The sequence below is a fragment of the Bos grunniens genome, chromosome 5 (genome assembly GCF_055505025.1).
Source record: "Bos grunniens cultivar Pamir isolate PY7600 chromosome 5, Bosgru_T2T1.0, whole genome shotgun sequence".
NCBI lineage: Eukaryota > Metazoa > Chordata > Mammalia > Artiodactyla > Bovidae > Bos > Bos grunniens.
The window spans coordinates 58,532,082-58,544,657 of record NC_141169.1 but is presented as its reverse complement, the minus strand read 5'-3'; the positions used below and the strand labels follow the sequence as shown (position 1 = coordinate 58,544,657).

At 45.8% G+C, this 12,576-nt stretch overlaps 1 protein-coding gene across 1 annotated transcript; it reads left to right on the top strand.

The window, feature by feature from the left end:
• Positions 1-9,511: 9,511 nt before the first annotated feature.
• On the top strand, positions 9,512-10,505 carry LOC147372092 (olfactory receptor 10P1-like). The gene has a single exon (XM_086403586.1). The coding sequence runs from the start codon at positions 9,512-9,514 to the stop codon at positions 10,448-10,450; it is 939 nt and encodes a 312-aa protein (XP_086259712.1). The 3' UTR covers positions 10,451-10,505.
• The last annotated feature ends 2,071 nt before the right edge of the window (positions 10,506-12,576 follow it).

Genomic DNA, 12,576 nt, shown 5'->3' with positions numbered 1-12,576 from the left:
TGGGTTAGATTCACCTACTCACCTTGGAAATTATCCAAGAGAGTCAGGAGGCAGCTGGAGCTCACCTTAGGGATAGAGACACTGTAAGCAGCCATATTTGGGAGCCTATTCTATGACATGAATACTGATGCTGCCCAGCACCATTTGGCAATCCTCCCTCTAGCTTATCAGCACCAGGGCCTTGCCCAATCAGCAGCAGGAAGGCTGTATAAGATCCCCTGAAGCCACAACTGCCCTGGGACATGGCCCTGTACTTGAGAGAATCCAGGACCTGGCACCACACACCAGCATGCAGGCACTCCCATTAGAACCCCCAAGGCCTGCAGCCAGAGACTGCAGTGTCCAACTAGTAAAAAGGCAATATCCCTTGGACCACCTGTTCCCTGGCCCAACCCACCAGCCAGCTAGCTCTAGCCCCACAACCAGCCTCACCCACCCATGGTCAGGCACCAGCTCCAAGACCCAAAGTCCCAACCCCATTGTCCAGCAGACTGATACATCAACTCCAGGACCACCCAGACCCAGCTCCACCTACCAGTGAGACAACACCAGCCTAAGACCCCCTAGGCCCTTGCTGTACCTACCCATCAGGGGATAGACACCAGCTCTAGGACCAGCACAAGCCTGCAACCTGCTGTGGCAGGACACAGTCCACCCACCAGCAGGCTGGTGCCTGTCCCCAGACACCTTGGGCCCTGGCCCCAACCACCAACATGACAAGAGCAACTCTGAGACACCTTGGACCCTCAGCCAGAAGCCCCAGTACCCAATCACACCCACCAGTGGAGTCAACACAAGCTTTGGCACATCCCAGGCCCCACAGCCAACTTTTTCAGGAAAGAGACCAGCCTATCAGTGGGCAAACACCAGCTCTAGGACCCCCAGGGCCCTATAGTCAGAGATTCCAGGACCCAGATCCACCCATAAGTGAGGTGCACTACTGCTCTGACACTAGCCTCAAGTGACATGATAGATTATATGATGTAATAGATATATATGGAATATTTCATCCAAAAGCAGCAGAATACACACTTTTTTTCAAATGCACGTGAAACAGTCTTCAGGATAGATCACATGCTGGGCCAAAAAACAAGTGAGGGCAATAGACCAGGAATTAATTGCTATTGAAAAGATAGATTGTTATTCACAGTCCCCAAGATGGTGGAGCATGCCAGACCATGCAGAGCCACATGAAGTAGTACTAGGGTCAATCAACAGGCAGAGGGAACTAGGGGATAACATGAGCAGAAGCCTTTATTGTGCTTTTCATGGGAAGGAATGGGTAAGGCCATGTAGGCAGAATAGGCAACGTAGACAAGTTTAGTATTAGCTAGTTTTAATAATTTCTATTGGCTCTGAGTTTAGGGGCTGTCTCTAGTTGTCTGGTACCAAGCCAGATATCAGAGCTCAATAATGCTGATGGCTGTGGGTATGGACTCTAGATTGCTTGGTTTGCATATGAAAGGTATGCTTCCAAGTAAGTAATTTCTTATCCTTAGGAATTAACTGACCCTGAGAGGAGTGGTCTACCCACATGTCAAAACATCAGAATAAAAAGACATGCTGGGAATTCCCTGGTGATCTAATGATTAGGACTCATCACTTTCACTGCTGGAGTGCCCAGGTTCAATCCCTGATGGGGGAACTAAGATTCTTCAAGCAACATAGCTTGGCAAAAAAAAAAAAAAGAATAAAAAGACATGCATAAACACAGGGACTAAATTATTAGGGTCCTATAAATCAAGTGAAGGAGTCTATAGTTTATCTAAAATGAGAAGCTATTGACCTATTAGAAGATTTAAAGAAAGAAAATGATACCATCTGACTTATACTTGGAGAAAATCACATTGGCTGGGTGGAGACAAGAGATGGAACAAGAATGACTCTGGTGAGGGAGAGGGACAATCAGCTAGACTGCAAATTTAGCAGCAAAGATGGTAAGAGGTGGTTGCTTGGGATTAAATTTTGGAGGCAGGATTAACAGGCTTTGCTGAGAATTTGAATATGCAGTGTTATAAAATAAATGTATTAAAATAGACAGTCAGATTTTTTATGTGGGCAACTGAGTGGTAACAGGTCCCTTACTATTGACAGGGAAGCTTGGAAGAGGAACAAGAGTTCTGCTTGGGACATGGTAAGTTTGAGATGCCGAAAAGACATTTAAGGAGAGATATTCACCTATATTGGAGAAGGCAATGGCACCCCACTCCAGTACTCTTGCCTGGAAAATCCCATGGATGGAGGAGCCTGGTAGGCTGCAGACCATGGGGTCATGAAGAGTCGGACACGACTGAGCGACTTCACTTTCACTTTTCCCTTTCGTGCATTGGAGAAGGAAATGGCAACCCACTCCAGTGTTCTTGCCTGGAGAATCCCAGGGACGGGGGAGCCTGGTGGGCTGCAGTCTATGGGGTCGCACAGAGTTGGACACGACTGAAGCGACTTAGCAGCAGCAGCAGCATTCACCTATATATATAATAGAAGCCATGGTCAAAGGTTTAAGTGTAGAAATCACAGAATTTAAAAAGGAAAGTTTTAAGAAGGAAAGGGGGGAAGAAGGCAATGGCACCCCACTCCAGTACTGTTGCCCGGAAAATCCCATGGATGGAGGAGCCTGGTAGGCTGCAGTCCATGGGGTTGCTAAGAGTCAGATATGACTGAGCAACTTCATTTTCACTTTCCACTTTCATGCATTGGAGAAGGAAATGGCAACCCACTCCAGTGTTCATGCCTGGAGAATCCCATGGACAGAGAAGCCTGGTAGGCTGCAGTCCATGGGGTCGCACAGAGTCAGACACGACTGAAGCGACTTAGCTGCAGCAGCAGCAGCAAGAAGGAAACTAGGTCAAGTATGTCAAATATTGCTGAGAGACTCAATAAGATAAAGACTGAAAATTATCCATTGGATTTGGTAACATGAGGGTTGTTGGTGATCTCAATAAGAAAGGATCAGTGGAGTAACAGAGACAATTGGAGAGAATGGTAGATAAAAAGAGGAGACAAAAAGGGGGGGGGGTGGTTCCAGTGATTTAAGACTCCATGCTGCCAATGCAGGGAGCCCTGGGTCGATCCCCAGTCAAGGAACTAGATACCACATGCCTCAACTAAGAGTTCCCCAGCCACAACTAAAAACTCTTCATGCCACAACTAAGACCTTGGGCAGCCAAATAAATAAATAAAATTTCTTTTAAAGTGAAGACAAGCATCAACTAGAGGGCATCAAGAGTTGAGGGAAAGGCCCAAGCTATTCCAGGTAACACCTATGTTCTATTCCCAAATTTCACCAATTTTCCCAGACATGTTAAACATTCATAAAGCTTAATTCTTTGGGTAAAAACCCCACTAAGAACATCTGCAGTAACATGAGGGGCCGCCTGAACATTGATGCAAACCCTGACTCTTTGCCATGAACTGATGGGTAATGGGTTCACTGGAACACTTTCCATCTAAAAAGAAAACCAGGCATGAAAATCAATCTGATTCAACCATATTTCACTGTTATTAACTTCTAGAGTTTTCCAGAAGGATCTACATTTAACAGGAGCCAAGATTTCACACAGAGGAATGAATTGCCCATCATGAGATTCTAGACATGATGGAGGGAGACCCTCAAGTCTCATGTCATTTGCGACCAAGAAAATCCTACAATGTGTGAGGAAACAAAGTTAGCCAGGACAGGAACAAGGTATGAGGAAAATGAGGACATAGCTTGGCCCCAAAAAAAAAAAAAAGAGACTAAGGAGAGGAAAAAGGATGCAGCAATCATTGGAGACTTAGAATCACCAGCCCATGATACTATATCGGTTCAGAGTTACTCAAGGAGCCCCCAAGAGTCAGGGCCTCCCAGATCCCCAGGGGTAGAGGTACAGCATCAGCAGTAGAATAACTGTGGAGCCACAGAGGTCAAGTCTCACAGAGGAGAAAGAGAACAACAGAACCCAAGCCTGTGCCCATCAGCCCCACTCTAGCCTGGTGGCCATTTCCACCTCTCCCAGTAAGTGGCCCACAGAGTGCTGGGCAGCCTTGGACCTTTCCCTAATAAGATTAGACCCTGCCCAGGGACAGAAAAGGAGGAACAGGGGATAGATCAGGACTTGCTCAGGGCCTTACGAGCTGTCTCTCTGGGCTGGAAGCCAATACCTATACCTGGTCAGGGAGAAAAGAGGCCAGGGGAGGTTTCCCAGCTCTCTACTACTCATTTGCAAAAATATGTTTTAGAGGTCACCAGCCTGGCCAGACTGAGAGAAGGGATGAGAAGGAAACAGGAAACCCTGGACAATTTCTATCAGATAAAGCTGCAAATAATACAGCAGGCAAGTGTATATATTCAGAATATGCAAACCTTTGAGCGTGTACTGTGAGTAGTTGTGCTATGGGATGGGTCATACCATGTGATAATTGTGCAATCCTGTGATACGCATGCTTGTAGTGTGCCTAATAGGATGGGTTGTGTGTGGTTAAGTGGTGGGGTTGAGGCAGTGGCTAGTGAGTGCAGGTCAGTGCATTCATAGCCTCCGCACTATCTGTGGTCAGTGTCTGATGAGAACTTAGGACATTCTTCTCAAGTTCTTATTGATGGTCCTCATCTCATAGCCCACAGATTGACCTGGATGCATCCTCCTTTGTCCTCCATATGCTCCCCAGAAGAAACAACCTGCACACACAAATGCACAAACACTACCCCATGCAGAGTTCCCATTAATACTTCAGGGAAAAAGAAAAAACTTGAAAGAAAAAGAAAAACTGTTTGACTATGCTTCCCAAGATTTCCCTGCCAATAAAGACTTCCCTCAGGACTTCTCTGGTGGTCCAGTGACTAAGACTTTGTGCTCCCAATGCAGGGCACCCAGGTTCTATCCCTGGTCAGGGAACTAGATCCCGCATACTGCAACTAAGACCCAGCGCAGCCAAATAAAAATAAATATTAAAAAAAAAAAAATAAGACTGCTTTCCTCCCCTATTTTCCCCATTTCCCAAATCCCCCAGTAGAATTCAGAAGCCCAGCCTCCAAGATGACAAATCTACCCCTCAGAACTGCTGCCTATTCCAGTGTACCCTTCAAAAGCCTCACTTCCTGTATTCAGGACTCTCTGAGGTGACCAGCAGTGCAGCCAGCCAGCCACATATTCATCGCTCATCATCTGGCCATCTAGCCAGTTATTCACACTTACCTGTTGATCCAGTTCAGTTAGTTCAGTTCAGTTCAGTCGCTCAGTCATGTCTGACTCTTTGCGACCCCATGAATTGCAGCACGCCAGGCCTCCCTGTCCATCACCAACTCCCGGAATTCACTCAAACTCATGCACATCGTGTCAGTGATGCCATCCAGCCATCTCATCTTCTGTCATCCCCTTTTCCTCCTGCCCCCAATCCCTCCCAGCATCAGGGTCTTTTCCTATGAGTCAACTCTTCGCATGAGGTGGCCAGAGTATTGGAGTTTCAGCTTTAGCATCAGTCCTTCCAATGAACACCCAGGACTGATCTCCTTTAGGATGGACTGGTTGGATCTCCTTGCAGTCCAAGGGACTCTCAAGAGTCTTCTCCAACACCACAGTTCAAAAGCATCAATTCTTCAGTGCTCAGCTTTCTTTACAGTCCAACTCTCACATCCATACATGACCACTGGAAAAACCATAGCCTTGACTAGATGGACCTTTGTTGGCAAAGTAATGTCTCTGCTTTTCAATATACTATTTAGGTTGGTCATAACTTTCCTTCCAAGGAGTAAGCGTCTTTTACTTTCATGGCTGCAATCACCATCTGCAGTGATTTTGGAGCCCAAAAACATAAAGTCAGCCACTGTTTCCACTGTTTCCCCATCTATTTCTCATGAAGTGATGGGACTGGATGCCATGATCTTAGTTTTCTGAATGTTGAGCTTTAAGCCAACCTTTTCACTCTCCTCTTTGACTTTCATCAAGAGGCTTTTTAGTTCCTCTTCACTTTCTGCCATAAGGGTGGTGTCATCTGCATATCTGAGGTTATTGATATTTCTCCCGGCAATCTTGATTCCAGCTTGTGCTTCTTCCAGCCCAGCGTTTCTCATGATGTATTCTGCATATAAGTTAAATAAGCAGGGTGACAATATACAGCCTTGATCCAACCATATACCAACTAACTGACCAATTTATCTGTCTTTCTGTCTCATGAAGACTTATTGAAGGGGTGATGGAGGCAGGGGATGGGGTGGATATCTGCCTTAAAAAGAGTGATGGGAATAGGGAAATGAGATATTGTTGCTTCACAGGTATAGATTTTTTTAATTTCTTTTCATATTTTTTATTAGAGGATAATTGCTTTACAATATTGTGGTGGTCTCTGCCATACATCAGCATGAATAAGTCATAATTATGCATATACTATACATTATTATGCATATATATATAACCCCTCCCTGTTGAGCCTCCCTCTCCACTCCATTCCATCTCTCTAAGTAGTCACAGAGTGCCAGACTGGGCTCCTGTGTCATATAGCAGCTTCCTGCTAGTTATCTATTTTACACATGATACTGTATATAAGTCAATGCTATGGCATAGAGTTTTAGGTTTACAAAATAAAAAGTTCTGGAGACATGTTGCACAGCAAGGTAAATGTATTTAATACTACCAAAGAATGTATACAAAAAAGTTGTTAGGGTGAAAACTTTCATGTTGTGTGATTTTAGGCCACAATTTAAAATAAATTTTATCTTAAAAAGAACCTCAGCCTCTCTCTATGACCCAGAAGGACACTTCGTCCTCTCTGTTCCTCTGTGGGAGACTTTGAAAAAGATAACTGTGGCCTCAGGGCCTGTATGTCTCTGATGAATGTCCCAACTCTGACAGCGTATATGGAGATAAGAGAAGCTGAAGTGGGAAACCAACAAAGGCAGAGTGGATACAGGGGTGACAGGAGCTGAGGGAAAAGTGGGGAGAGTGAAGGATGCAGGAGACACTTCTCCCAGATGATATCTCAGGAGAAAATGTCACTAGGGGACTGGGAGTAAAGAGATGTTCATGTCCGGCAGTTGTGTCCAACTCCTCGTGACCCCATGGACTATACAGTCCATGGAATTCTCCAGGCCAGAATACTGGAATGGGTACCATCCCCTTCTCCAGGAGATCTTCCCAACCCAGGGATCAAACCCAGGTCTCTCACATTGCAAGTGGATTCTTTACCAAGCTGAGCCACCAAGGAAGGCCAAAGAGATGTTCATAGCATGGCAAAGAAGTGTGAATCTGGAGGGAGAGGCCTTAGTGAGGACAGACAGGATGAAGGAGAATTCCAGCTTTACTCAGGGAAGGAGGGGAGGTTGGGATTGCCACTTGTGTCCAGTTAAAAGAAATCCAAAATTATATAGTGCATGGATGTCCACACTCTTATCCCACTCCCAGAAATTTCTCCCAAGGGAGTAAGTTAACAGAACCAACAAGAGACACACATGAATACAATATTTGCATCATTATCTAAACTATCCCTCAAAATGGAAGAATTTGAGTTGCAAGAATATGAGAGGTATTTGTTGAATGCTGGTAGAGAAATTCAATGGACGACTACAAGAGCTTTTAAAAGGATCCCTCAGAATATTATGTGATCTCATGGCAAAATGGCTCTGGCAAGCATTGAAAAAGAAAGGGAAAAGACAAATTAGTATATGCACTATGATTAAAAGCATATAAGATGGGTTTGCAGCAGGATAAAGACTTGAGGGCAATACACGAGAAAGAAATTTAACCAAGATGGGAAAATCATAGATGACTTTACTCCAAATATTTTTTAAATATTTTAGTTGCAAAGATATTATTTTTAAACTCTAAAAACAGCACAATCTAGCCCATAGATTATTTAAGTGAATTGATAATCTGAAGGATTATTGACCAGAGTCAAGAGGAAAAGGGACTCAGATACTGCTGTCCAAACTGACTAGATGGAGTTCATCTCCCAGAAGCATACGGTAAGGCTGTTGACCTCACTGGAGATACAGTAGGTATGGTGGTTGAAGCCTCAGGTCCCAAGTTACAGTTCTGGTTCCACCATCCACTCTGTTATGGTGTGATCTTGAAGAAGTAATTGAAGCTCTTGGAGCTCTGGTTCCTTATTGCAGTGACAGAATAACAACTATCACTAGAGTTATTATAAAGTCAACTGAGATACTGCAGAGCATGCATCAATGTCTAAGTGTCAGCTACAGACTAAATGACTTAAAACCAAAAATACAGTGAGTGGACAAAATGAGGGTGGGGGAAGGTTAAGGGTCTGAGCAATGGGCAGAACTTGGAGACTCGCCTGCTTAAAGATGAAGATGACTAGCTAATCTTCATGTGTGGGGTAAATAGGGGTAATACAAGCTCTGCAAATCCTGGGAACCCTGACTTCTCAAAGACTTGGGACCAGTTTCCCACCTTTGTCCAACTAGCTGCATAACTTTAAGCAAATCCCTTAACCTTTTTGTTCATCAATCCCCCTGTGTTTATTAGTGCATTCATTCATTTAATAAATCTTTAGCTGAACACTTGGCATGTGCAGCGTACCATACTAGTTGTTCTGGTGATTAAATTAGCCTCTAAGACAGTTGATAACTTAGTGATCAAGAGCCCAGGATCTGGAGTTAGACAGAACTCCAAACTCTAGGATTTGAGCCCAAACTCTCTGTTATAGATATGTGACTTTGAGAAAGATACTGTCTGAGCTTTCATGTGCTCATCTGTAAATCAGAGAAAAAAAGGTTTCTAGTGTGTTTGTGAATATCCAAGGGTTTCATGAATATTAAATCTTTTAGCATAGTGCCTGGTGGGGACCCAGCACTGGTTCCCCAGCTAATGTGAAAACAGACAGCCCCCTACAAACTTCCCCAACCTACCCTTACTGTAGGACCTTACAGTAGAGACTCTTCTCTAAAAAGTGCTGAAACTGAGATACAAGTAATGTCTCATGAGAGCATTGGCAAAGGTTCTTTCTTCAAATATTTGAAAGTTTTCTGGTACAAAAGGGCTTTGACATTCTACAAGATATGAGAATTTGGCCAAGACCAATGAATGAAGACTTGTCCTACAGGCAGAGGAGGCCAGTGCTAAAGGGGGCTACCTAAATAGATGGTGAGTTCCCCATGACTGAAGATGCTCAGAGACACTACACAACATCCTTCTAAGATGTTTTAGATAACATCTGAGCACTGTCATGCTGAAATATATGACCCTTGAAAGTGAAAGTCGCTCAGCCATGTCCAACTCTTTGCAACCCCGTGGACTATACCATCCATGGAATTCTCCAGGCTAGAATACTGGAGTGGGTAGCCTTTCCTTTCTCCAGGGGATCTTTCCAACCCAGGGATCAAAGCCAGGTCTCCCTCATTGCAGGCAGATTCTTTACCAAGCAAGCCACAAAGGAAGTCCAAGAATACTGGAGTGGGTAGCCTATCTCAGTTGATTCAAGAGGGACTGTATGAAAAGTGCTTTACTAAATTACATAAAGGCCAATTGTTTCTATATTAACATCTCTTTTTTGGTTGTGCCATAGGCTCCAGCCTGAACTTATGGCTAAAGAAAATCAGACTTTGCCTGAATTCCTCCTTCTGGGATTCTCCGACCTCAGGGCCCTGCAAGGCCCCCTGTTCTGGGGGGTGTTGCTGGTCTACCTGGTGACCTTGCTGGGTAACTCTCTGATCATCCTCCTCACACAGGCCAGCCCCACCCTACATGCTCCCATGTACTTCTTTCTGCGCCACCTCTCCCTGGTGGAGCTACTCTACACCACCGACATTGTGCCCAGGACACTGGCTGACCTGGCCTTCCCGCACCCCCGTGCCATCTCCTTCTGGGGCTGTGCAGCCCAGATGTATGTCTTCATTGTCCTGGGCATTTCAGAGTGCTGCCTGCTCACAGCCATGGCCTATGACCGCTACGCTGCCATCTGCCAGCCCCTGCACTACTCCACCCTCATGAGCTGGCGGGCCTGCATGGCCATAGTGGGCATCTCCTGGCTCATGGGCATCATCACAGCCACCACCCATTCCTCCCTCATCTTCACCCTGCCTTTCCCCAGCCGCCCAGTCATCCCTCACTTCCTCTGCGACATTCTGCCAGTACTGAGATTGGCAAGTGCTGGGAAGTACAGGAGCGAGGTCTCTGTGATGATGGCCACTGTGGTCTTCATCATGGTCCCCTTCTCTCTGATTGTCACCTCTTATGCCCACATCCTGAGTGCCATCCTGGCAATGGCCTCCACCCTGAGCCGCCGAAAGGTCTTCTCCACTTGTTCTTCCCACCTGCTCGTGGTCTTCCTCTTCTTTGGAACGGCCAGCATCACCTACATCCGGCCCCGGGCAGGCTCCTCTGTCACCATGAACCGCATCCTCAGCCTGTTCTACACGGTCATCACACCCATGCTGAACCCCATCATCTACACCCTTCGGAACAAGGGGGTGACAAGAGCCCTGTGGCATGTGGTGAAGAGGCAGGTCCCCTCACCCTGAAAACACTCAGGGGTTGTCTGCTCACTCACTCAGTGATGCTCCTCCCAGCCCCCAGACGCTAGTTTAAAACCCAGCTGACCAGAAACCATGTGTGTGTGGGTGTGTGTGGGTGTGTGTGGGTGTGTGTGGGTGTGGGGGGGGGGGGTGTGCGATCACACTCAGTCACTCAGTCATGTCCAACTCTTTGCAACCCCATGGACTGTAGCCCGCCAGGCTCATCTGTCCATGAAATTTTCCAGTCAAGAATACTATAGTGGGTTGCCATTTCCTCCTCCAGGAGATCTTCCCAACCCAAGGATCGAATTCGTGTCTCTTGTGTCTCCTTAATCGGCAGACGGGTTCTTCACCACTGCACCACCTGAAAAGCCCCATGCAGCATCTCAAAGGGATTAGGCTTCCTGGCAGAAAGGGTTGACATTAAAACAGAGAGAAATTGTGAACTTACCTTCTCTCCCACACCCCAGACTCACTCTCAAAGAATGAGTTATTAGGGCAAGGCAGAATGGGAAGGAATGCTGCCTATGGGGAAGAATACTGAACATCTTCTAGGCTGTTCTGGATCCCTAAACAAGGTGATTGTCATGGCTACACCAGTCATCAGAGATCCATGTCAGTCATGAAGGCACACGTCTATGAACGTGACATCCAACTAAGTGACTCACCTAGAGGCCATGGAGTTTACCTTGCCCTTCATCTCCTTTCTCCCAGAAACACACTGCAATCTTATGCCCTGGATGCCTTTTAGAAGAGAGGGAACTGTTATCCCCTCGAAATAGCCCACATGAATGTTCCTCCCTGCCTTTCCCCATCCTTGATTTCTGACATCATCCTTTACTGGTGATAACATGTCCAACTGTCAAGAGCATCTCCCCAGTGTCCCCTGTTCTTCTCCCAACCTGTGCCATCAGCTTGATCCCAGACATCCATCATATGCACCTCAGACCATATGAAGCCCTGAGGCCACGCTGGATGGGAATTGGAAAGTGGACACTTAACAGTCACTGTGGCCACCCAGCATTGGACCCTCCTTCATTGTTAGAAGAATCCTTCACTTTAGAAGTCTGGCGGGGAGAAAAACTACCTCCTTCTGAGAGCTGAGAATAGTTCTTAAACCCCCACCCAGGCACATGACCCGTTTCCACCAATTGGAGGCACCATTGCCTAACTTTGACCGAGGCTCCAGTGCCCACAAAAGGCAGAGAGCAGCCCCTCTCTCTGACAACAGCAAAGAATTCTGCAGCTGAAGAAGCAAGTTCCTGCTGTAGAAGTGGCATCTGGTGCCGGGAGCCAGTGAGGCATTCCACTCGTGACAAAGGTCATGAGGAAGGAGGCTCGGCATACGCAAAGGCGGGATGGAGCCTCAGGAGTCCGCCTGGATATTCTCAAGCATCTTCCCCCAAAAAACCAGAGTCTGCCTACTTTATTGCTTTGTGCTCTCACCTCTGACTTTACTGGAGGCTGTCCCCTACCACCATCTCGCTCTCTCTGTCAAAGAGTTAACTTACAGCTCCAATTAATAAAGTTCCTGGGCAATTAGGAGTGTTTAAATCCAAACCCCTCAGATGGCTCTCTAACTCGCCTGACAAGTTTACCCTGACTCCTACAGCTATGCATACGATTGTTTACAGTCTCCCAGCCTCGAGAGGCACGGGAAGCTTAAGATATTCAAATAGCTTAGAGCCTCTCAGAGAGTTAGAAACTGTCAGAATAAACTAGTAAAGGATTTCATTGATGAGCCAATGCTTGTTGCCAAGTTTTCACATCCCCTGAATTGTATCCTTGAATGTGTATTAATTAATATAGTTGGTATGTAGAAAAAATAAGTAGTGGCCTTGGTGTTAGTAACTTTAGACCCTTAAGGTAATAAATTCTTTCCTTTGTTGTAAACCCATTACACATCCGCCCTATAGGAATGCAATTTTATCTTCGGAAGATGGCGCCAAACCTTAAAATAATTACTCTTAGAGAAAATAAGTCTTTGTTGATAAGTCCTTGTCAAGAGTCATAAAATGTTAGTAGGCCTTCTGGCCAGAAGATGATGTAAATCACCTAAACCATTTGTATACAATAAATTTGCAGGAAAGAAACCCTGGTTTTTGATAAGAATCAAAGACTGCTAACTTTGC